The sequence below is a fragment of the Molossus molossus genome, unplaced genomic scaffold (assembly GCF_014108415.1).
Source record: "Molossus molossus isolate mMolMol1 unplaced genomic scaffold, mMolMol1.p scaffold_m16_p_17, whole genome shotgun sequence".
In the NCBI taxonomy this organism is placed as follows: Eukaryota; Metazoa; Chordata; class Mammalia; order Chiroptera; family Molossidae; genus Molossus; species Molossus molossus.
Genome location: NW_023425352.1, coordinates 21,637,761 through 21,661,217, shown reverse-complemented (window position 1 = coordinate 21,661,217; position 23,457 = coordinate 21,637,761). Strand labels below are relative to the sequence as shown.

Here is a 23,457-nt window from a genome sequence, read left to right as displayed (position 1 = left end):
TCAGGGTTGTGTGGGAGGCAACCAACTGATGTGTCTCTCTCACATTAATGTTTCTCTCTCTCTCCCTCTCACTCTGTCTGAAAATAAATGGAAAAATATCCTTGGGTGAGGATTTTAAAATAATAATAATAATTATTAGGTATGTCCTAAAATTACTGCCATTTTATTATTTCACCAAGGACTTAGAATCGTAAGTCAGTGGTAAAATAGCTGACCCTAAATGTTCAGAAAAACCCCAATGGGTTTTTGTTGCAGTACTCTACAAATTTTTTTAAAAAGTATGTATTAGTCATAGCTGAAGGTTTAAAAAAAAATCCATAAACCAACAACCTGGGACTTACTGTTCAGTTGTATAGTTACCATGGGGGCCCATGGGATACGTGATGTGACACACTTAATCACACCACTGACCATTTAAATTCCATGTTCCACTTTTAGTTCTAAGAATAGCTCCCACTTTTGGAGATAGGGAAAAAAAATTTTTTTGAAACTGGATAAAAAAGCCAGAATAATTTGTCCTAATTTCTTATTGTTCATTTTAGGATAAAAGGAAAAGAAAATCTGTGTTAATCACTGAATAGAACAGTTGTACATAACCGTGTTGCATACATTGTCAATTTGTTCTATATAGTGTCAATTTGCAGCTGGAAACCTGAGCAGTGGTTGACTTATTGTGGTCTGTAATTTTCAATATGTTTTTATTGATATTTTATTTTATTTTATTATATATATATATATATATATATTTTTTTTTAATCCTCATCCGAGGACATTTTTCCATTTTTTGTACAGACAGAGTGGGAGGGAGAGAGAGGAAGAGAGAGAGAGGGAAACATCGATGTGAAAGGGACACATCGAGTGGCTGCCACCCGCACGACCAACCAGGGCCGGGGACAAACTGCAACCGAGGTACATGCCCTTAGCGGGAACCGAACCCGGGTCTCTCCGGACCGCAGGCGACGCTCTAACCGCTGAGCCAAACCGGCCAGGGCTTTATTGATTTTTTAGAGAGAGAGGAAGGGAGAGATAGAAACATGGATGTGAGAGAGAAATATCCATCAGCTGACTCCTGCACACTCCTCTACTGGGGATCCAGCCTGCAAGGGGGAATCCGACCAGGACCTCTCAGTCCATGGGACAACACACCGACCAGGCTGTAATTTAAAATTAAACAATCATGAAATTACACACTCCACTTAATTGATATACAAACTGGGAAAGGTTAGGCTACTCTTATGCATTTCCCATTTATGATGCCATCTTATTCTCTATTGGGATTGGCATGCCTTTTTCATTTCAATTCTAGTTATTTTCTGTGTAAATATTTATATAATATTCATTTGTTGAGAAAAACTCAGCCTTTAAATGAATAGCTCATGTATAAACAATTAATAAAAAGAAAACGTAAATATCTGTTTAGCCCAAGATTCATAAGACTGCAATGTAACAAGTGTGAAATGTGATTGGCAACTTCAGATCACATAATTCTACTTCTTTAACAATCTGAGCATGTAAAATCAAGAGATTTTTTTCTATCAAAATTTATTCATTAGCCCTGGCTGGTTTTGCTCAGTGGTTAGAGCATCGTCTTGCCAGTCCAGGGAGACCCAGATTTGATTCCCCCTAAGGGCACGGACTTCGGTTGCAGTTTGTCCCCGGCCCTGGTTGGGTAGTGCAGGAGGTAGCCATTCGATGTGTCCCTTTCACGTTGCTGTTTCTCTCTCTCTCTCTCCCTCTAACTCTATCTGAACAAAAAACGGACAAATGTCCTTGAGTAAGGATAAAAAAAATTTATTCATTGGATAATCTGATCAAAGGTACATATTTTTTCCTTGTGGACATCTAGCTTTTTTCTCCAAATCAATAGAAGTGGTTCAACATTTCTAAAAGTAAAAAAGAGACTGGAGTTGGGGTAGGGAAGTGACTCTAAATTTGAGTGCTGGTTCTTTCCAGTTGGAAGCCAACCAAACTGTCCTAAATGCTTCAAGATCAATTTTTCTTTGTTTGCTCTAAAACTACTCAATTTCATTTTAACACCCTCAAAAGTGTCAACAGTCAAATCTGTCACACATAATAATTTACAGTTTTGGAAAGATTTAATTAAGTCTGACAGAGAAAAGGATTGCCTCCAAGTGATGACCACACTCTAGTTTTAATTTCCCATTCTTTTTAGTTTGGAGATTCCGAGCTGAGATTAAGACCTTTTGGTTCCGGTGTGGTCATACGCAAAAGAAGGTTGCAACAGGTTCTAAAGGAAAAACCAGGGACCTGTTAGCAAACGTGCCTCCATCAACATGGATTAAGTACTGAACACAAGATTGGTCATCACGTACAACCAGACCTAGCAGAATACTCAGCAAATAACTCATGACCGCAGAACCAAGAGGGTCACACACACACCAGACACATCTTCCAGGCGGCACTTCTTTTTTTGTCCAGGGATTTACACCCCTCCCCCGAGACGCCCGTACAGCAAGGAAGACGAGCGCTAGGCTACCATCTCCCACGGTACCGCTAGGACGACCTCAAACGCAGTAGCGCCGGCCCTGCTGCCCGCTTCTGGCCTAGCCACGGCGGACCCCACTTTCTTGCGGCTTGAGGAGGCCCATTCCCGGAGAAAATCTAAGCCTGAGAGCGGAGGCTGCTCTTCGCAGTTCCTCGGATCCGCGCTGATCCCAGTCACCAGAGTAATGATGGAGCCCCGGCTCCCAACGGGGACATCCACGCACCCTTCCAGCCCCTTCCTCTTGCTTCGGACCCGGTGCAAGCCCCGCCTTCCTCCCCAGGCCCAGATCTCCCTCTAGGGCCCACACCCTCGGGGCTCCCCGCCGCCCCCCGAAAACAATCCAGGACCCAGACAGCAACCTGAGCTTTACTTGGCTGCACGCGCAGTGCCCCTCCCCGGGCCTAGGGAGGAGGTGTGGGGGGGTCACCGACCGGCTCAGGAGGGGCCCAGGTCCCTAGGCCCCCAGACTCACCATCCTCCCGCCGAGTCCCTCCTCCTCCTCCACCTCCTCCTCCTCCTCCTTTTGCCACCCCCGTTACCAGGGGCAACCACTGCGGCACCGCCCCCGACGTCCCTCGCACGCACAGCGGAGGAGCAAAGCAGCAGAACGGGCGGGTTCCAGTTCCGCTTATTCCCAAAGTGCGCAAGCGCTCCAAGGTGCCCGCCCACTGCGCTGGCGGGTGGCTAGAGCGGCTGGAGGCAGCTGCTGGCTGGTAGATTCAGGAATAGTGAAAACTCGCCCACGTGGCCGGCGGGTGGGAGAGGGGGTCGGAGGTTAGTAGTAAAGGAGAGGCGTGGGGGCGGGACTAGAGGAGTTTCCGGGGCGGAGTCCCACGGTACATCCAGGCCTGGTTTATCTTCTTCCCGGGACTAGGTGAGTGGTATTGGGAGGAAGCTACCCGTCGTATCTATCTCCAGGCCTTGTCCTGGGAGGGAGCTTATATTTCTGTTCTGACTCTGCCCAAGCTGGTCTGCAGCGCGGACTGGGCTTCCACCTGCTGAAGCCACAAGGAGTGGCCAGGTTCTGTCCCGGACCTCTCCCTTAGGGCCTCTAGCGCCTTCCTCTGTGTGTCTGAGGGTTGGGGGTGTTATGCGTTGTGCACCTCTCTCTATACACCAGTGTTAAAGTCCAGATGAAGGAGTCCAAGTGGTAGTAATCTGCCTGTCGGAGGTAAGAAGCAGCCGAGGGACTGGCCTTGAGCCATGAAGTAAGCTGACAGCGCGGGTGAAAAGCATTTTGGGATGGCCGGGTTTTGCTAAGTTAAGTTGGGCCGGGAGGTACGACTTCTGCAGTCCCCAAGAAGGCAGAAAATGAGCCTGCTCTTCCAGGCAAGTAAGAGCGGGAGGTGCTATCTCCCACCCCCTCCTGCAGAGGACAGGAAGAAGAATTATCGCAAGGAGCCAGGCCTTATTCTAGACTCTGGAGGCAGCGGCGCACAAAATGTACCCTCTTGGAAATTACATCCTTCCTAGTGAAATGCTTTTCGTACAAGACTTCATTTGATTCTCACAACCCTAGAAATTGGTTATTTTAGTAAGTATAGAGTGGGAAGTTGAACCCGGTTCTGTGTGACTCTTGAGGAAGTGCTTTTAAAACGTTTCTGTAGCCCTGGCCGGTTTGGCTCAGCGGTTAGAGCGTCGGCCTGCGGTCCAGAGAGACCCGGGTTCGGTTCCCGCTAAGGGCACGTACCTCGGTTGCAGTTTGGCCCCGGCCCTGGTCGGTCGTGCGGCAGCCACTCGATGTGTTCCTTTCACGTCGATGTTTCTCTCTTTCTCTGTTCCTCTCTCTCCCTCCCACTCTACCTGAACGAAAAATGGAAAAATGTCCTCGGGTGAGGATTAAAAAAAACCAAAACGTTTCTGTATTGTCCGGGTAGAAAGAACAGAGTGGCCTATATTTGTGATGTAAACCCAGAACTTTATTTATTTTTGTTACCATACATCTTTTAGTAGGTGTTAATTACAATATGAAAGGATTCAGAAATGCTGGGCAAAGGTCATGGTCAGGAATGTGGAGTCCACACTGGGCCCTCGTCAGTGGTACTTGCAAGGTTGCTCATGTTTGTTCCTTATAAGAAGGGCAGTAGTTGAAAAGCACATAAGCTGCCAGCACGGTAGAAACCCCAGCAACTCTCCCTTTCTTTTTTTTTTTTTATCCTCACCCAAGGACATTTTTTCCCCATTTTTTGTTCAGAGAGAGTGGGAGGGAGAGAAAGAGAGATATTGATGTGAAAGGGACTCATCCAGTGGTTGCCACCCACAAGACCCAACTAGGACCGGTCCTGGAACAAACTGCAACCGAGGTACGTGCCCTTAGTGGGAACCGAACCCGGGTCTCTCTGGACCGCAGGCCAACGCTCTAACCGCTGAGCCAAACCGGCCAGGGCTAAACCTAGAACTTTTTAAGAGCTAATATAGTGTGGGTGGGATGGTACACCTGGATTGCACATGCATGTGTGCCTTTTACCAACCTCACTGGGTAAGTAAGGATGATATGAATTATAATGTGAAGATTATATGAATTATTATGTCAAGTTTATAGAACATTGCCTGGCACATAGCTAAGTAGGGCTTAGCTACTACAGTGATGCCCTGCACAACTTAATATCAATCAACAATGATACATGTTCATATATGTTGTTGGTCCCATAAGATTATGATGACACTGAAAAATTTCAACCACCTAGTGAACTTGTAGCTGTCCTAACATAGCCCATTATTCATGTGTTTGTGGTGATGCTGATGTAAACAAACCTACTGTGCTGCCAGTCGTATACAAGTATAGCACATAAAATTATGTGTAGTGCATGATACTTAATAATAAGTGACTATGTTAATGATTTAGATATTTACTGTTTTATACTTTTTGTTATTTTAGGGCATACTCTATACTTGTAAAAAAAGGTTTTGTGTAGCCCTGGCCAGTTTGCTCAGTGGTTAGAACATCGGCCTGTGGTCCAGAGAGACCCAGGTTCGGTTCCCGCTAAGGGCATGTACCTCAGTTTCATTTTGTCCCCGGCCCTGGTTGGTCGTGTGGGTGGCAGCCACTCGATGCATCCCTTTCACATCGATGTTTCTCTCTCTCTTTCTCTTCCTCTCTCTCCCTCCTACTCTATCTGAACAAAAAAATGGAGAAATGTCCTCGGGTGAGGATTAAAAAAAAAAAAAGTTTTGTGTAAAACTATTCTGAGTTACACTGGGAGCAGCCTCATACATATCATGTTTACTGTCTCTTGATTGCATCATTTTCTCTTGTGCTAGATTTAATTTTGTATTGTTTTGTACAGTAACATGCTATATGTGTTTGTAGCCTAGAAGCAAAAGGCTATACCATATAGTCTAGGTGTGTAGTAGGCTACACCATCTAGGTTTGTGTAAGTGAATTCTGTGATGTTCACACAACAGTGACATTGCCTTATGATGCATCTCTCAGAATGTATTTCTGTCTTTAAGTGGTGCATGACTATATTAATAGTTTCATCTAGGATTTTGGGCTTTGCCTTCTTCCTATCAGCAGGTTTTCTTCCCTAGTGAAAATCATTAGAATGAAGGCAGATTTTCCCTGAACAGTCCTTAGCTATTTAAGCATTCTTTTATTTATTTATTTATTTATTTATTTATTTATTTATTTATTTATCTTTATTGATTTTAGAGAGAGAAGAAGGGAGAGAGAAACATCGATGTGAAGGGACACATCGAGTGGCTGCCACCCGCACGACCAACCAGGGCCGGGGACAAACTGCAACCGAGGTACATGCCCTTAGCGGGAACCGAACCTGGGTCTCTCTGTACCGCAGGCCGATGCTCCAACCGCTGAGCCAAACCGGCCAGGGCTAGATCTGTTTGTTTTAAGTGTAGGGCTGTGTGTGCCACAAATGTTCACCATGCTGGCTCAGTCTATGTATTGGTTTCCTGTTCTATAAACTGAGATCTTGGATCCATCCCTAATGTCATTGAACTATGACACTCTCTAACCCTAGAAGGAAAGGGAGTTATCAGTCAGACACTGTTTGACTTCCATCTCCCCCCTTGTTCCTAGTAATAGAACCATATTCATTCATTAGTGGGGCCACTCTGGACATAATAGTGACCTTTTGGGGGAGTACTAGATGTGGCTCTGTGGGAAGAGGGAGGGTAACTGGAAGAAAACTTAGAGACCAGATAGAATGGATGCAGTATAAGTGGGGTAGACAATTTGCATCTTTGTGAAACAAAGCCTGCTCTTCAGTAACCAAGGCAAGTTCTGAGTTTCACTTAAAAGAGGTGACATCCTTGATGCCAGGAGAACCTAAGGATAAGTTGGAATGCATTTCAGGCAGGCAGTAAGTGTCTTTAGAGGGCAGATGGGAGATACAGCATGAACCTTAAAGTCTATCAGGGAAGTTAGATGTCACACAAATAACTGTAAATAAGAAAGTGACAATTCCAAAAGCCCACCATGCTGCTATGGGAGACAGGATGCTATGGGAGTACTGAACAGAAGGGCTGAGTTTGCCCTGAAGGAGTCAATGAGAACTGTGCCCATTGTGGGACTTTGATGTGGGGAAGATGTTCCATACATAGAATTTAGATTTTTTTTTTTTTACATAAGACAAGACCTAGACAGTTACTTTCCTAACCTCAATACTGAACACAAAGTTTCTTGCATAATTTAGCAAATGATTACCCCTTCACGGTAGAAGAACTTCCCTTGTGAAAGGCAGAGAACTTTCCAATGTTGGGTTGAGGGTGGAGAGAGATGTCCAAGAAGTGTGTGTGTGTGCGCACATGCGCGCGCTGAGGGGGAGGCATAGCATTTTGCTCTACTGAGCTGTCTCTGTAAGCCAAGGCAGTGTGTGATTTGCTGTCCAGGCCAAATTCTTTTAGGTTCATTTGGGGTCAGGGAAGATGAACTCTTTCCCCTCTCCCACTCCTGGTTCAGTTGGGACTGAGTAAAATGCCTTTGGTCTTTGAATCAGCCTGTAGGAGGCTAAGTTAGCCTGTCCGAGGGCAGAGCCCAGAGCTTTCCCATGGGCTCCATCAAGTTGTGAATTTGTAATTTTCTACGTGGGGGAAATCCTCAGTTAAGATGATATTTTCAAGAAAAAAGACAAAGTAGTGGAAGATATAAGTTAAATCTTTAAAGTATTCATTAGGGAAAAAAAAAAAGGTAAGTAGCTGTTATTTAGTAGAGAGGGGGAGGAATGGCAGTCTGGACAGGGAATGGTATTTGCAAAGGACTGAAACTGGTGACAGGCAACTATTGCATTAAGAAAGTCCCATGAAACTCAACACATGGAAAATAAAACTCACTATTTCAAAATGTGGAAAATAAAACTCACTATTTTTTTTTCCTGAAAGCCTATGTTTCTATATTCTCTGTGTCAGTACATTATTGCCCAGATCAGAAACCACAGGTATTACTCTAGATATTTGTGATGTGTCAATTTGACTAGGCCAAACAAAACTCTTTGGTATGTTTGCAGTGGGCTATGAGGGAGATGCAGCCATTCCTAGCATCCACACACCTTCTCCCAATTATTCCATGGAATACTAATTTAGGGACTGTGGTGAAAGGATTTTGCAATGGGTTGGTTGGCTTTGAGTTAATCTAAAGGAAGATTATCCTGGGTGGCCTGACTTAATCTAATGGAATCCTTTTAGGCGCCCCCTGGAGTTAGAGACTCCAGCCACAGCTAGACCTGGAGTAACCCTTTGCCCCAGGATCAGCCCTTTCTGTCTGCCTCTTCTGTTGTTCTCAGGCTTACTTTGCCAGCTCCCACAATTACATAAGCCAATTAGCTAAATCTTGGTACTAAATCAATCCATCCGTCTATCTATCTATCTATCTATCTATCTATCTATCTCCTGATTCTCTGGTTGAACCCTGAAATATTCCCCCTATACCTGATCACTTAGGTTCTCTCCTTTTGGGCCCTCCTCTCTGTTTGGTGCATCTGGGTTCATTTAAGCCCCACTTCTTGCTTGGGTTATTGGGGTTCCCTTCCAGCTGATCTCTGCCTCCTGTGAGGTCCTACCACATGTTTATCTCATATGATTGCCCAGAGTGTTCTTCATAAACTACACATCTGATCTTGTCACTCCTCTTAAAATATTTTAATGACTTCTGAAACTTTTAGGCAAAAGTTCCAAAGCCTTAGCTTTTTGTATAACTCCAATTTCTCTATTCTCTTAGCCTAAAAGGATTCCATTAGATTACTAGATATGCTAAGTGTACATAAAAAAGTACACTACTTTTTAAAAAAAAATTCTCACCCAAGGATATTTTTCTATTTATCTTCAGATAGAGTGGGAGGCAGAGAGAGAGAGAGAGAGAGAGAGAAAGGCAGGAAGGGGGGGACATCAATGTGAGAGACACATCAGTTGGCTTCCTCCCCCATGACCCCAACCGGGGACCAAACTGCAACTGAGGCACGTGCCCTTGACCAGAATGGAACCCACGACTCTTTGGTCCGCAGGCCAATGCTCCAATTGCTGAGCCAAACTGGCCAGGGCTCTATTTTGAAATTTTTTTTTGGTGGTTGCCCGAGAGTTTGCAATATACATTTACAACTAATCCACATCCTCTTTCAAATTAACACTCTACCACTTCACTGGTAGTGCAGGTACGCTACAATAGACTATTCCCAGTTCCTCCCTCCCATCGATTAGATCGTTGCTGTCATTCATTTCACTTATTCACAGTTATAATCACCGAAGACATTGTTTCTATTATTATTTCAAACCGTTATCTGTTTGTTAACAATTAGAATAAGAAAAATAAAGATTTTATCATCATTTATTCCTTCTCTGACACTCTTTTTTTTTTTTTAATAATTTTTTTAATTAATTTTTTTAAATCCTCAGCCATGGATATTTTTTCATTTATCTTCAGAGAGAGAGAGAGAAACATTGATGTGAGAGGTTCACATTGACTAGTTGCCCCCCACATGACCCTGACCAGGGCCTGGGACCAAACCAAAACTGAGATACATGCCCTTTCTGGATTTGAATCCAAGACTCTGGTCTAAGGGCCAACGCTCTAACCGCTGAACCAAACCTGACAGGGCTCTGACACTCTTTATGTAGGTCAGAGTTTATGACCTATATCATTTTCTTTCTCTCTGAAGAACTTTTAACATCTGGCAAGTCAGGTTTCTCAGAGACAAATGCCTTCAATTTTGTTTGTCTGAGAAAGTGTTTATTTCTCCTTTATTTTAATTTTATTTTTTTTGGTATGTGCCCTTAGCGGGAACTGAACCCGGGACTCTCTGGTCTGAAGGCCGACACTCCAATCACTGAACCAAACTGGCCAAGGCTCTACTTTATTTTTAAAGGATAATTTTGCTCCATACAGAATTCAAGGTTCATGTTTTTTTTTTCTTTCAACACTTTATATAAATATTTCACTCTACTCTTGCCTACATGGTTGGTTTCTAAAGAGAGGCATGGCCCACCCGGCTGGTGTGGCTCAGTGGTTGAGCATCGACTCATGGACCAAAGAGTCCTAGGTTCGATTCTGGCCGGGTGCACATACCTCAGTTGCAGTTTGTCCTCGGTTGCGGTCGTCCTCAGTCCCAGTTGGGGTCATGCGGGAGGCAACCAGTCATTGTGTCTCTTTCATATCAATGTTGCTCTCTCTCTCTTCCTCTCTCCCTCCTGCTCTATCTGAAAATAAACTGAAAAATATTCTCGGATAAGGATTTAAAAAAATTAAAAAATAAAGAGAAGCATGATGTAATTTTTTTAAAATATGTTTTTATTGAATTTTGAAGAGAGAGGAAGGGAGAGCGCGCGCGAGAGAGAAACATTGATGTGACAGCATAACATCAATGGGCTGCCTCCTGCACACCCCCTGCTGGGGTTTGAGCCCAAAACCCAGGCATGTGCCTTGACTGAGAATTGAACTGGTGACCTCTTGGTGTATGGGTCAGTGCTTAACCACTGACTCACACCAGCTGGGTTGGTGGAATTCTTATCCTTGCTGTAAGTAAGGTGTTTTTCCCTCCATCTGGCTTCTTTCTTGGTTTTCTTTATCTTAATTTTCTGCAGCTTGAATATAATATACCTAGGTATAGATTTTTTTTTGGTATTTCTCTTTCTTGGTGTTCTCTGAGCCTCCTGAATCTGTGGTTTGGTGTCTGTCATTAATTTTGGAAAACTTTCAGTCATTACTTTTTCAAATATTTATTTTCCTTTCTTCTTCTGGTATTTCCATTATGTGTATGTCTCACCCTTTGTAATAGTCCTAAGGTTCTTGGCTATTCTATTCTTTTTTATTTTTTATTTTATTTTTTTTATCCTCACCTGAGGACATTTTTCGATATTTTGTTCAGATAGAGTGAGAGGGAGAGAGAGAGAGAGAAACATCGACGTGAAAGCGACACATCGAGTGCTTGCCACCCACACAACCCAACCAGGGTTGGGGACAAACTGCAACCAAGGTACGTGCCCTTAGCGGGAACCAAACCCGGGTCTCTCCGGACCACAGGCCGACGCTCTAACCGCTGAGCCAAATCGGCCAGGGCAAAAGGTTTACATTTTTGTTTTTTGATACGTGCCCCTCCCTAGCGGGAACCGAACCCGGGGCTCTGGTCCGCAGGCCGATGCTCCAACCTCTGAGCCAAACTGGCCAGGTATTCTTTAAAAATAGTTTTTTCTCTTTCATTTTCAGCTGGAAATTTTCTACTGACATATGTTCAAGCTCATTGATTCTCTTCTCAGCCATGTCCAGTCTACGTCAAAGGCATTCTTCATTTCTGTTACAGTATTTTTTTATTTCTAACATTTCCTTTTGATTCTTTCTTAGAGTTCCCATCTCTCTGCTTACGTTATCTATTAGTTCTTTATGTTGTTCACTTCCCTGTGAGAGTCCTTAGAATATTAATTATAGTTATTTGAAGTTCCCAGTCTAATAATCCCCAAATCTCTTGCCATCTAGTTTTGATACTTGCTCTGTCCCTACACACTGTGGTTTTGTTTTTTCCTTTTAGGATACCTTGTCATTTTTTGTTGAAAGCTAGATATGGTGTGCATGAGGTTTTATATTTATCTGGCAAGGAGTTAGGCCGTGTTTTCTATCTCCTGAAGCTATAGGTGTCAAGGGTAAAAAAAGGGTAAAAGCGATAGGTGTCCTTGTTTTTGTCTCCCTGTTGTCTTTGAGTTTCTACAGACTTTTTCAATAAGGTCTGAGACTTGTAGTTCTATAGGGCCTAAGATTGGGTCTCAGTCTTTGAGTGAGCCTGTAGCCCTGGACCTTCACAAGTGGTTCTCAGTCTCCTCTCATTCCCTTAAGGTGAGACAAAAAGGGGCCAGGGTTGGGGATTTCCCTTTTTCCAACTGGTAAAACAATTTCCTTTGAGGATAGGCCTTGTAAAGAAGAACAGAGGGCCCTGAGTGTGCTTTAAAATGGCTGTTTTCCTATCTCCCTGCTAGAAGCACTAGGCCCTAGTGAGTAGGGGATGTTTTTCTGATTTTCACCTTGAGAACCTAATGGGCCTCTGGAGATAAAACTCACAGAAGTGTGACCCCCCCCCCCCCCAAATTAAGTCCCCACTTATTCACACCGAGCTTCCAGCAACTCATTGATTGCAGTTTAAGTTTTCCATTGGTACTTGCCCTAGCAGTGGCTTCTGCTCCAATGAGCTGTGTTTCTTTGTACCTGCTACTCTCTTCAAGTTTGGGGTAGTGGTTTGCCCTGTGACCTCAATTCTCTGATGTGTCTAAGAAGAGTTGTTGATTTTCAGTTTGTTCAGCTTTTCTTCTTGTTGTGAGGATGGGAGTGATAATGTCTAAGCTCCTTACATGTCAAACCTGCCTTAGCATTTAAGTCATGGATTCCAGAACCAAGTATAGACAAGAGTTGTTGTTTTTTTTTATCTTCACCCAAGGACATTTTTCCATTTTTTGTTCAGACAGAGCAGGAGGTAGAGACAGAGAAAGAGAGAAACATCGATGTGAAAGGGATACATCAAGTGGCTGCCACCCACATGACCCAACCAGGGCCAGGGACAAACTGCAACCGAGGTACATGCCCTTAGCAGGAACCGAACCCGGGTCTCTCTGGACCGCAGGCCGACGCTCTAACCGCTGAGCCAAACCGGCCAGGGCTAGACAAGAGTTCTGAAGTAAATCAAGCAGAATTAAAATCCTGACTCTGCTACTGGCTAATGCTTGTGTGACTTGGTAAAGTTACTTATCTGCGCCTTGGTTTTCTCATTCAGAAAATGCATGGCAGGCCCTGGCCAGTTTGGCTCAGCGGTAGAGCGTTGGCCCCCAGACCAATGAGTCTTGAGTTTGATTCTGGCCAAGGGCACATACTTCGGTTGCAGTTCAAACCCGGCCCTGTTCAGGGTCATGCGGGAGGCAGCCAGTCAGTGTGTCCCTCTCACGTTGGTGTTTTTCTCTCTCTCCTCTCACTCTGTCTGAAGATAAATAGAAAAATATCCTCAGGTGAGAATAAAAAGAGAAAGAAAATGCATGTCAGGCCCTGTGTTGTTTGGCTCTGCAGTTAGAGCGTAGGCCTGTGGACCGAAGGGTCACGGGTTTGATTCCCAGTCAAGGGCATGTACCTGGGTAGCACGTTTGATCCCCGACCCCAGTGGTGGTCATACAGGAGGCAACCAATCCATGTGTTTCTCTTGCATCTATGTTTTTATTTTTATTTTTTAATTGATTTTTAGAGGGAGAGGAAAGGAGAAGGAGAGAGATAGAAACATCTATGAGAGAGAACATCGATTGTCCGCCTCCTGCATGCCCCCCACTGGGGATTGGGCCCACAACCTGGGCATGTGCCCTGACCAGGAATCGAACCGGCAACCTCTTGGTGCATGGCTCGATGTTCAGCCACTGAGCCACACCAGCCGGGCATGCATCTATGTTTTTTTCTCTCTCTCTCCTTCTTTCCTATCCCTTCCACTCTATCTAAAAAGCAAGGGAAAAATATCCTTCGGTGAGAATTTAAAAAAAAAGAAAAGAAAGAGAATGCCTGTCAGGCACTAAACAAAGTGTCTAGCATCAGGTAGAAGCTCAATAAGTATGAGCTTTATCATCATTTCCACACACACTGTGTGCTTTCAACTCTGGCTCTTCTTTTTGCCTGGAACACTGCTCTTCTGTCTATCTAACTTCTATGCGTACATTCAAAACATTGTTTATTTCTCATACTAACAAAGTGTGTTCAGAATCCCTATTCTGTTTTGGATGAGGTGATCATATAATTTATCGTCCAAATTGGGAGACTTGAGAGTAAAAGGGGATGCTATTAATAATTACCCCAGGCCAACAGTCCTAGGCAAACTGGGAGATGTGGTCATCTCAGTTTTAGATGCCTCTTCTCTGACTTTCCATTGCTCCCATTGTCTGTCAATAGCATCGTTTGCTCTGCTGTCTTTGTTACCTCCTATTTTGAAATTCCTTGAGGGAATACATGGTGCCTCACTCACAACCATGGCCCGGAATCTCTTACAGGGCCAACATGTACCCCACACACAGACACTGAAATGATGAAAGTGATCATGCCATGTTCATTTCCACCTTTATCTGTGATTGTTTCTACCTTTAATGTGATCCCATGCCTTCTAACTCCTTCAGATAAATATTCTGTCTTCTGGGGCCTCACTCATATCCCACCCCTTCTGGGAAGCCCCCTTTGATTACTGTGTTCCCCTGCCCTTCCATTTCTGCTTCTACTCATCTCCTGTATTATTGTTGCTGTACATATTATATACTGTTCCACTGGTGGGCTCTTGTTCCCCAGTCAGACTCAGCTCTCCAAGGACAGGACTATGTTGTTCCTTTTCCTAGTCTCCCCCAGCATGATCAGACACAGGGCTGACCACTAGTAGGCACTCAAGAAACATGTGTTGGTAGCCAGTTGCTCAGTCTGAGGCCTTCCCAAACTGAGTGAGATGACAGCAGTGGCTAGTGAAAGCAGGCAGTCTATCACAGTGGGAGGTGCGCAGGGCCTCTGGATCAGGCTTTGGTTTGGGGGACAGTTCTCACTTTTCCTGTATTCCTTAAGTCCACAGTTTTGTGTGTGAGCAAGATGGAGGCTGACCCTTCTGGCTTTAACATCGATGCCCCCCGTTGGGACCAGTGCACTTTCCTGGGGCGGGTGAAGCACTTCTTCAATATCACGGACCCCCGCACTGTTCTGGTACCAGAGCGGGAGCTGGACTGGGCCAAGGTGATGGTGGAGAAGAGCAGGTGAATGGTTAGGGGAAGGGGCTGGAGACACTGGGGCAACATTGATGGGTCCCCCAGGGAGGAGGTGGAAACTGAAGACGAGGCAGAGGTCTCAGGAAGGAGGAAGAAATTAGAGCAGGATGATTTTGGAGTGGTGGGACAGGGAGGTAATCCTGCTTATTGTCCTTGGGTGACAGGATGGGGGTTGTGCCCCCAGGCACCCAAGTAGAGCAGCTGCTGTATGCCAAGAAGCTGTATGACTCGGCTTTCCACCCTGACACTGGGGAGAAGATGAATATCATTGGACGGATGTCCTTCCAGGTTCCCGGCGGCATGATCATCACAGGCTTCATGCTCCAGTTCTACAGGTGAGACCTGGGAACAAGGCAGTGGGAGGGGTATCCATATTAGGATAATAATAATAGCCATCTTTATTGAAATCAACCAGATACTGGGCACTCTGCTGAATTCTTTGCATGTGTTACCTCATTTAATTTTCTCAACAGTCCTACAGAGAGGTACTATTACCATCTCCATTTTATAGATGGAGAACTGAGGTTCTAGAGAAGTTATATAACTTATCCAAGTTTATACAGCCAGGAAGTATTGGTACATGGATTTTAACAGTCCTCTCTAGAACTCTCAATGAATAAACTATCCTAATTTTCTTTTATAAAAGTGCTTATAACCCTGGTTGGTTTTGCTCAGCGGTTAGAGCGTCGGCCTATGGACTAAAGTGTCTTGGGTTTGATTCCTGGTCAAGGGCATGTACCTGGGTCGTATGTTCAATCCCCCCAGGGTTGTGCAAGAGGCAACCAATAGATGTGTCTCTCTCATGTCGAGGTCTCTCTCTCTCCCTCCCTCCCTTCCTCCCTTCCACTCTCTCTAAAAATCAATGGAAAAATATCCTTTGGTGAGAATTAACAAAAACATAAATAAAAATTGCTTATAGTCAACAATGAATTTAATGTATTTTTGTAATGCAGTATGCCAGGAAGAAAATAGGAAAACCCTTTCAGCTGAGTTGGGAAGAGAATAAATTTTATAGCTGCTGGATGTGTGACTCTTCCCCCCTCCTCTCTTCCTTCTTTCCTCCTCCCTCCCCCTCATGCATTAATTTGTCCAGTTGTTGAGCCAGGCCTTGGGCCCCAGCTGTTAGGAATATAAAGACTTTAGTCCTTCCCCTCTAGGAGCTCCCAGTTTTGTTGAAGAGACCAAGAAGTAAACAGTTATAGTTCAGCTTTCTAAGTGGTAGGTTGAGGAGAGAATAGGGAGTTGGAGGAGCTGGGAGCATGGAATGACTGTGTCTCAGGAAGGGCATGGGAAGTGTCAGGAAGGTTCCAAGGAGGAAGTGATCTCAGCAGGGCAGGATTTAGTCATGTATGGAACCAGTGTCAGTGTCAGCATGTGTGTGTGTGTGTGTGTGTGTGTGTGTGTGTTTTCCAGGCAGAGGGGCGAGACTGCAAAAGCCCAGATGCATAGAACATGGGAACAGTTTGGGCAACAGCCGTTAACTTGGTTTGACCTGTGTATATACCAAGCCCTCCCTTCCATTCTACTCTCCTCTCTGGGCCTCGATTACTGGTAGGACGATGCCGGCAGTCATCTTCTGGCAGTGGGTGAACCAGTCCTTCAATGCCTTAGTCAACTACACCAACAGGAATGCGGCTTCCCCCACGTCAGTCAGGTAGGAGACCCGAACCCCAGGCTGTCCACATGGATCTGGAGGAGGTGGCTGTCAGTTCTCCCTGGGTGGGGCTCACACTGGACAGGTGGCGATGTCTCCCTTTTCAGGGTTTGGAAGTGTTTTCTTAGGCTAAGAGAGCATCTTCTTCCTAGACCAATTCTAAATTTGTTAATTCTAAAGATATTTCTTCTACGTTCATTCTTCAAATAGTTTTTGAGTGTGTATTATATGCCAGGCATGATTCTAGGTGCTGGGATACATTTGAGTAAGACATGCATGGTCCCTCTTTTTGTGGAATTTAATGTCTTCTAAGAAAACAAGCACAATAATCTCAGATTGTGATTGCTGCCTTTGAGGATATACACAGGTGACAAGATAGAGAACAGTAGAGAGGTGTCTGTATAGATAGGCTGGTCAGGGAAGTCCTTCCTGGAGAGCTGACATTTCAGCTGAGTTCTGAAGGATAAGGATTTAGCTATGCAAGAGCCCAGGGAAGAATACCCTGGATAGGGAGCAGCAGTGTGCAGAGTTTCTGAAGTAGGAAAAGGCTTGGCATGTTTAAAATACAAAAAGGAAGTACCTGGAACAATATCTAGCCCGTAATAGACACTCAGTAAATATTTGTTGAATTAAAATAAACAAATACAAAGAGGAGTCCCAGGGTGCTGGATCATCTTGAATTGGGCGGAGGTCACAAGATGACACTGGGGACAGATCACATAAGCTTCTCAGGCATTAAGCCTTGTCTCTAGACTTTCTCACTCAAGCCATGGTCTTACTCTCAGCTAGAAGGGCTCTCTACTTTTAAGCATCTCTCTCCTCTACTAGGCAGATGGCCGTTTCCTACATCACAGCCACAACCACTGCGGTGGCTACTGCTGTGGGCATGAACATGTTGACAAAGGTACTGTCTGGGGCTGCTGTGGGCGTGGTGACCACTAGGGGGCAGCAAAATCCAGGGAGAGCTAGCATTTCCCCAGTCTGGGTGAGTTGCAATGTAACCAGAGTTCAACCAAGTAGTGGAAGTGCAGCAGGGCTGTTCCCAGGTTGGTCTTTCTCAGGGCTTTGAGGGAATTTAGGCTCCCAGATGGATGTCTGGATGTGTTGCAGTGGCAAGGTCTGATTTCTTGTTCTGTAGTCCTTAAGTCCCTCCACTCCCAACTTTCAGGGAGCTTGAACAACTCCCATTGTTCCCTTTCCCCAACAGAAAGCTCCACCCTTGGTGGGCCGCTGGGTGCCCTTTGCTGCTGTGGCTGCTGCTAACTGTGTCAACATCCCAATGATGCGACAGCAGTGAGTGCAGGGGTCCCTTTTCCCCCCCTACAAGCCATGAGGTCAGCAGGGAAACCAAGGCAGTAGGTGATTTCTTGGAGCTGGGGTGGATGTTGGGAGAGGTTGCTGGGCTGTGTCTCTGAAGGGTCCCTGAGGATTGACTGCTCCGATAGTGATGGCCACTCCAATAGGAGTGACAGGTAATTTAGCTTTAATCTGTGATGAGTGTGTGGGAGTCACTTTTTGGATGGTGTAGGATGGAGACATAGGGTGAACCTGTGGGGTATTATTCTCAATCACATCCTTTCAACTGCAACTGTATTTAAGTTGTGAGCTCTGCCTATTTCCAAAGCCCTGGGATTGGCTCACAGAATGAAATGTAGCAGAGCGAGGTGTCCAAAGATAGAACAGAGCCAAGAACTTTGAAAGAAGCCAGAGAGTAGATAGATGTTTTCCAGGCACCTGGCTCTAAGCTTTGCAGCAGGAAAGGTAAAAGGAGAAACCTGTTTTGTCTCACAATTCTTATTTCTTGACTAGAGAAACCATAGATGTTTCTCTGTTATAAAATTGAGTGATGTAGTGTACATAGAGCTCTCAAAATAGCACCTAGAATGTAACAAATGCTACATGTGATGACTGTTACTGCTACTGTTGTCATTATCACCTTCATCATCATCACCAATTTCTACAAGTCACATTTTTTGGAACTACTAGTAAATGGAAATTTATCACACTTACCCTTGCTGGAAGAGCACACCACCAGAATAGTTGTGCATACACATTACTCCTCTCCTCTCTCCCTCCATGCAGTTGCTCCTTGCCATCATATGAATAAGTCCCAGCCACCTGCTTGGTTTTGGGTGAGTGCTGTCAAGACTGGCCTGATAATAGGAACCAGAGCAGCTGGTGTTTGTGGCACAGTCACTGTGGGTCAGGCACTGGACTAAACACTTTGCAGGCATTATCTTGTTTTATCTTCACCAAGTCCTATGAAGTGGGTGCCACGATTGTCCCCATTTTGCAGATGAAGATACCTGAGTCTTTAGAAGGATTAGGGAAGTTACTCATGATCAGACACTTACTCTGCAGTTTCAGGATTCAACCTGGGCAGTTTGGGCTCAGGACTAGTTCTTTTAACCACTGTCCGAGGTCACTTCAGAGATACCACTCACTGGAGTGCAGAGAAGGTCATAGGGCAATGCTGTAGAATGTGGCTTCCTAGAGCTTGAATGCCCTAGCCTTGGTTCCCTGGGGTGTCACACTGCTGGCAGGCTTCCACACCCTTTTCCCAAGTGTAGCAACTCCTGTCTGTGTTTAGGGAACTCATCCAGGGCATCTGTGTGAAGGACAAGAATCACAACGAGATTGGTCATTCCCGGGTGAGCAGAGGTCTCCCTTTGGGTGGGGGGAGGAAACTCCCTTTCATACCCTGTGCTGTCCTTAGTGGTCAGAGCAGGCCTGGACTCCATTATACTATCTCCCTGACTCTGCTCTCATTCTCCTAAATTTTCCCAACATTTCTCTGTTTAGGACATTTCTCATGTTCTTTCTCCATCATTTCTAGTCCTGAAACCATAAGAGCTGGGTGGATGAGGGTTGGGAGAAGTCACTCAGTTCCTGGCAGGTCCATCCCTTCTCCTTTATCAGCTCATACTTGGCTGTGACCCTGACCCTGACTTTAGCCATGGATACTGGATAAAATCATTCCTGACAACTTGCTCTTTTCTGCCCTCAGAGAGCTGCAGCCATAGGCATTACCCAAGTGGTCATTTCTCGGATCACCATGGCAGCCCCTGGCATGAGTAAGATTGGGAAGCCTTCCCCTCTGGGGACCTCTGGAACATATGATTGAGGCCTCAGCCACACTCAGCTTTTGGGTGGGAGGTGGGACCACAGCTTCTCCAGCTTCTCTTGCTGGTTTGCTCGAGTGCTGAAAGCCACAGGAGAACCACAGTGTAGTTCTTAGTACATCAATTAATCAGACATTTTAAGGTCTTTCCATTCAACATATATTTCTTAAGTACCTTCAATGTGCTGGACACAATGCAGGTGCTGGGGAGACAGTGGGAGAGAAAATAAATCCCCTGTGCTGGTTGTGCTTCCAGCAGGGGCATGTTACAGAGAAGGATAAAAAGTCTATTTACATGAGCCTTCAGAGACAGTTTCGAGTTTTGAGAAGGACACTTTGGACCTGGGGCACATATTCTATTATTGCAGGTGTGCTTTGGGAGGCACCCTTCTGCTGGGACTTGAGGGACAAGTCAGAGTGGTCATGCCTACAGTCTTCTATTATTCTCCCAAATGAAAAGTATTTTCTGGGACTTCTGGGGAAGGAAGGGTAATCACTCAGTCCCTGATCTGACTTCAGAAAGGGGGTCTTAGGGAAAGTCTTACAGGTCCGCTCAACTTGTCCCTGGTTTCTTTCAGTCTTACTGCCGGTCATCATGGAACGGCTGGAGAAACTGCGCTTCATGCAGGTGAGTGGGGTTCCCTTTTGCGTTCTCTTCTCAGGGTCCTCCAACCACACTTGTGCATGGGAGCTCCTGATTTTCTCATCCTTCCCTCTAGCTCCCAGCCTTCATCTCACTGAAGTAGGGCCCATACCAGTCCTCACTGGCTGCCCGCTTTAGACACCATAGCCAGTTGCTTGCCCTTGTCTGCAGAGAGCAAGAAGAACCCCTTCTCCTCCCCTTCAGGGCCAGCCGTCTTACACCTGTGGGCTTCTAGCTGCCTGATTGGTCACGGGGCAGGTGTGAGGTTCACCTTAAGGTATATAAGTACCATGTGGGTCTTTTTGTTTGTTTGTTTTTGTGCAGAAAGTCAAGGTCCTGCATGCGCCATTGCAGGTTATGCTGTGTGGGTGCTTGTGAGTAATGTTTTCTTGGTTTGGGTTTTGTGGTGGCTGGGGCACTCCAGATCTGTCCTCTTGTGTCATTTGTGTTGAAGAACATGTTCTCCTTTACCTGACTTCCAAAGTTCCCAAGCTCAGAACACCTGTGATCCATCTGGAGGGCTCTCACCTCATCTTTTTGGAAGAAACCAGGCTCTATGCACATAGGCTGTATGCACACATCTGCATGGAAAGTGGAGTGCTTGGGTACCCTCCTGTCCCAGGGTCTTGCCTCTGACCTTAAGTCTGGAGAAGACACAAAAATGATGAGACAATCCCACCATGAAAAAGAAGTGATAATAATGTGACATGATAGAGGTGTTAGCTAACACTAAAGTAATCATATTGCAATATATGAATGTATCAAATCAACATGTTGTACATCTTAAACTTGCATATTTTTATATGTCAATTATATCTCAATAAAAATAAATAAGTAGATATAATAAATGAAGTGACAAAAATGATGAGACAGCCTGGGACTGTTAGGTGTCCCAGCCTCGCCCAGGAGGAAACCACCACATCATGGCAGCATTCTTAGGTGCCTGCCATCGACTGGCCATGTCCTACCATTAACCTTGTTTCGCAGGGCTGCATGGTGAGTGACAGCAAAAACTAACATTTATGGAATATGCCCACTGTGCTAATGCTTCACATCTATAATTTCACTTAATTCCCTCAGCCCTGGAGGTATATATACTTTCATTGTCTTTTACAAAAGAAGAAATTGAGGCTTGGAACGATGAAGACACTTACCCAGAGGTCTATAGCTGATAATTGCTGGAGCTGAGATTGGTCCTTGGCAGATGTGCTATACTTCTGCTCATAGAGTTACCACTAGTGGGCAGTTAACCACAGACTGGGTGCTATACAAGGGTTATCTTGTTGAATCCTCACAGTAACCCTACAAAGAAGGCACTCTTGTGCTCCGTCTGCTGGCCCAGAGGTAATGTGCCCCAGATTGTACAACTTTTAAGTGTCAAAAGTATGATATGATCCAGGTCTGTTAGGCTCCCCAATCCTGTAAGACATGGTCCTGTACCTGCACCATCTTAAAACTTGTTAGAAATAAATACTCAAGCCCTTCCAGAGACCTTCAGAACTCGCATCGTATTTTAATAAGCCCTACAGTTATGCACATTGAAGTTTAAGGAGCCCTGCCCTTTACTGTTCTCCAACAATGCAGATGTTCAATGAATAGAGGAGGAGGACCTTTGGATTCACACCCCTCACTGCTTTCCCTACACATCAGTGGATGCATGTGGTCTTCAGGGCTGCTGCTTGCCCTAGTGACTTCATGAGCTTGACCCACAGGGGTGGATGGGGTAAGGGATGGGGGTGGAGGTGGGCTGATTTTATTTCATGCCAGAATTAGTATCCTGGCACCAGAGACCAGGAGAAGGGTTGGAGGGAGAGGAGCTGTGGAGCTAGCTGGGAAGGCAGGCCAAGTGAATGGGCATCTCCCCCATCCTTCAAGGGGCTCAGGGATTATCTGTGGGAGGGCCTGTGGGTAAATGCCCCCTAACACTTTGGTTTCTCCTTTTTTTCCAGCCTCATCTTCATGGTGCCAGTCGCATGTGGGCTGTTCCCACAGGAATGGTATCAGCTATTCATTCATTACTTGTTTTACCAAATGTCCTGTCCCTGCTCTTCCTGACCTGCTTGCTGCCCCAAAGGAAAGAGGAGGGGCAGGAAGGGCAGCATTTATCCAGGACAAGTGCATATCAGCCTAAACTCTAGGCCTCTTAACTCTGCATGAATAGTAAACCAGAACACATCTCTAAGGGGATGAATTGCTTTCTCCCAGTGGAGCAAGGGCTGCCTTGGAGAGGAGGTGAAGGAACAACAAGAAACTGTTTTGCTGATTGGGTTATTAGATAAATTTCCCCTGGCTGTGTCTAGTCTTTGAAATTGAACAAGGGGGCAGGTACTTATTCTGGCTCATGTTTGCCAGAGAGTGGATGACTTGACCCTCTTCATTTCCCTTGCATGTCATGGAAGGAGAGCATCAGACGGGTGGGAGGAAGGACTAGCTCCAGGAGACTAGGTATGCATATATACCTGGAAATATATATATTGAATATATACATATATATGTATTCAATAGCTTGAATATATACAGAGAAGATGCCAATCTCCCCTTCCTTAGTACTCAGCTCAGTAGTCACCTGTTATACATCTCCTGTGTTCTGAGCACTGTGCTTGCAATCTTGTGGAGAAGGTGGAAGTTGAGCACCAGGGAGAATGAAGTCAGGCCTGTGTAGAGGTAAAAGCAACATATTATGGTATACAGAGGCTAATACTAATTCTGAAGGAAGAATCAGGGAGGGCTTCTTGGAGGTGGCATTTAAGTTGGACTTTAAGGGTAATTTGCTGCTGTCTAGGTGGCATACTCATAACCTTCTTCTCTCTTCTCAGTGAACTGCCAGTTTCGTTTCTGGAACCGGAGCTCCAAGACACCATCAAGGCCAAGTATGGAAAACTTGTGCCTTACGTCTACTTCAATAAGGGTCTCTAAATTCCCCACCCCAGCCCTGGCCGGTTTGCCTCAGTGGTTGGAGCGTCAGCCTGCAGACCAGAGAGTCCTGGGTTCAGTTCCCGCTAGGGGCATGTAGAATGAATGAATGCATGCCATCCATCCATCCATTCCAGCAAGGACCAGTCTATACCTATATTCACCATCTCCTCCTTAGCCACCTGTGCCTTCATTCCTCTTTACCAACAGGGCCTGAGGCTAGGGTGGATTTGGGGGTGGGGATTCCAGGATGCCTCCTGCTTCTACCCAGGCACTAGGTTTATTGGGCTCCAGGGGATAAAAGTGAACAAGGGGAGAAAGACCAAATTTTCTGTACCCCCTCCCCCTTTAACTCCTATTCCCTGGAAACCAGGAGCTGAGGCCCCCCCTGCTCAGGTATAAGTTGCTGGGACCTGAGCAGA

General features: G+C 45.4%; 2 protein-coding genes across 9 annotated transcripts in view; one reads left to right on the top strand and one right to left on the bottom strand.

The window, feature by feature from the left end:
- The window catches only part of ARL3 (ADP ribosylation factor like GTPase 3), a 47,422-nt gene extending 44,231 nt beyond the window's left edge, over nucleotides 1–3,191 (bottom strand). Inside the window, exon 1 of the mRNA XM_036264970.1 lies at nucleotides 2,979–3,191. Coding sequence (XP_036120863.1) covers nucleotides 2,979–2,981 — 3 coding nt within the window. The 5' untranslated portion in view covers nucleotides 2,982–3,191. The remainder of the gene's footprint in view (nucleotides 1–2,978) is intronic.
- Nucleotides 3,192–3,266: 75 nt separating this feature from the next.
- Nucleotides 3,267–23,126, top strand: SFXN2 (sideroflexin 2). 8 transcript variants are annotated; one of them, XM_036264962.1, is made up of 12 exons: nucleotides 3,267–3,380; nucleotides 14,508–14,692; nucleotides 14,869–15,039; nucleotides 16,260–16,358; nucleotides 17,187–17,262; nucleotides 17,566–17,651; nucleotides 18,949–19,009; nucleotides 19,366–19,432; nucleotides 20,058–20,107; nucleotides 20,447–20,496; nucleotides 22,072–22,119; nucleotides 22,939–23,100. In XM_036264962.1, the coding sequence occupies exons 2-12, from the start codon at nucleotides 14,532–14,534 to the stop codon at nucleotides 23,036–23,038; spliced, it is 969 nt and encodes a 322-aa protein (XP_036120855.1). In that variant the 5' UTR covers nucleotides 3,267–3,380; nucleotides 14,508–14,531; the 3' UTR covers nucleotides 23,039–23,100. The 8 variants fall into 8 exon arrangements, with proteins under 8 accessions (XP_036120855.1, XP_036120854.1, XP_036120856.1 ...); XM_036264961.1 differs by lacking the exon at nucleotides 3,267–3,380 and adding an exon at nucleotides 9,742–9,850; XM_036264963.1 differs by lacking the exons at nucleotides 3,267–3,380; nucleotides 22,939–23,100 and adding exons at nucleotides 9,743–9,850; nucleotides 22,522–22,567.
- The last annotated feature ends 331 nt before the right edge of the window (nucleotides 23,127–23,457 follow it).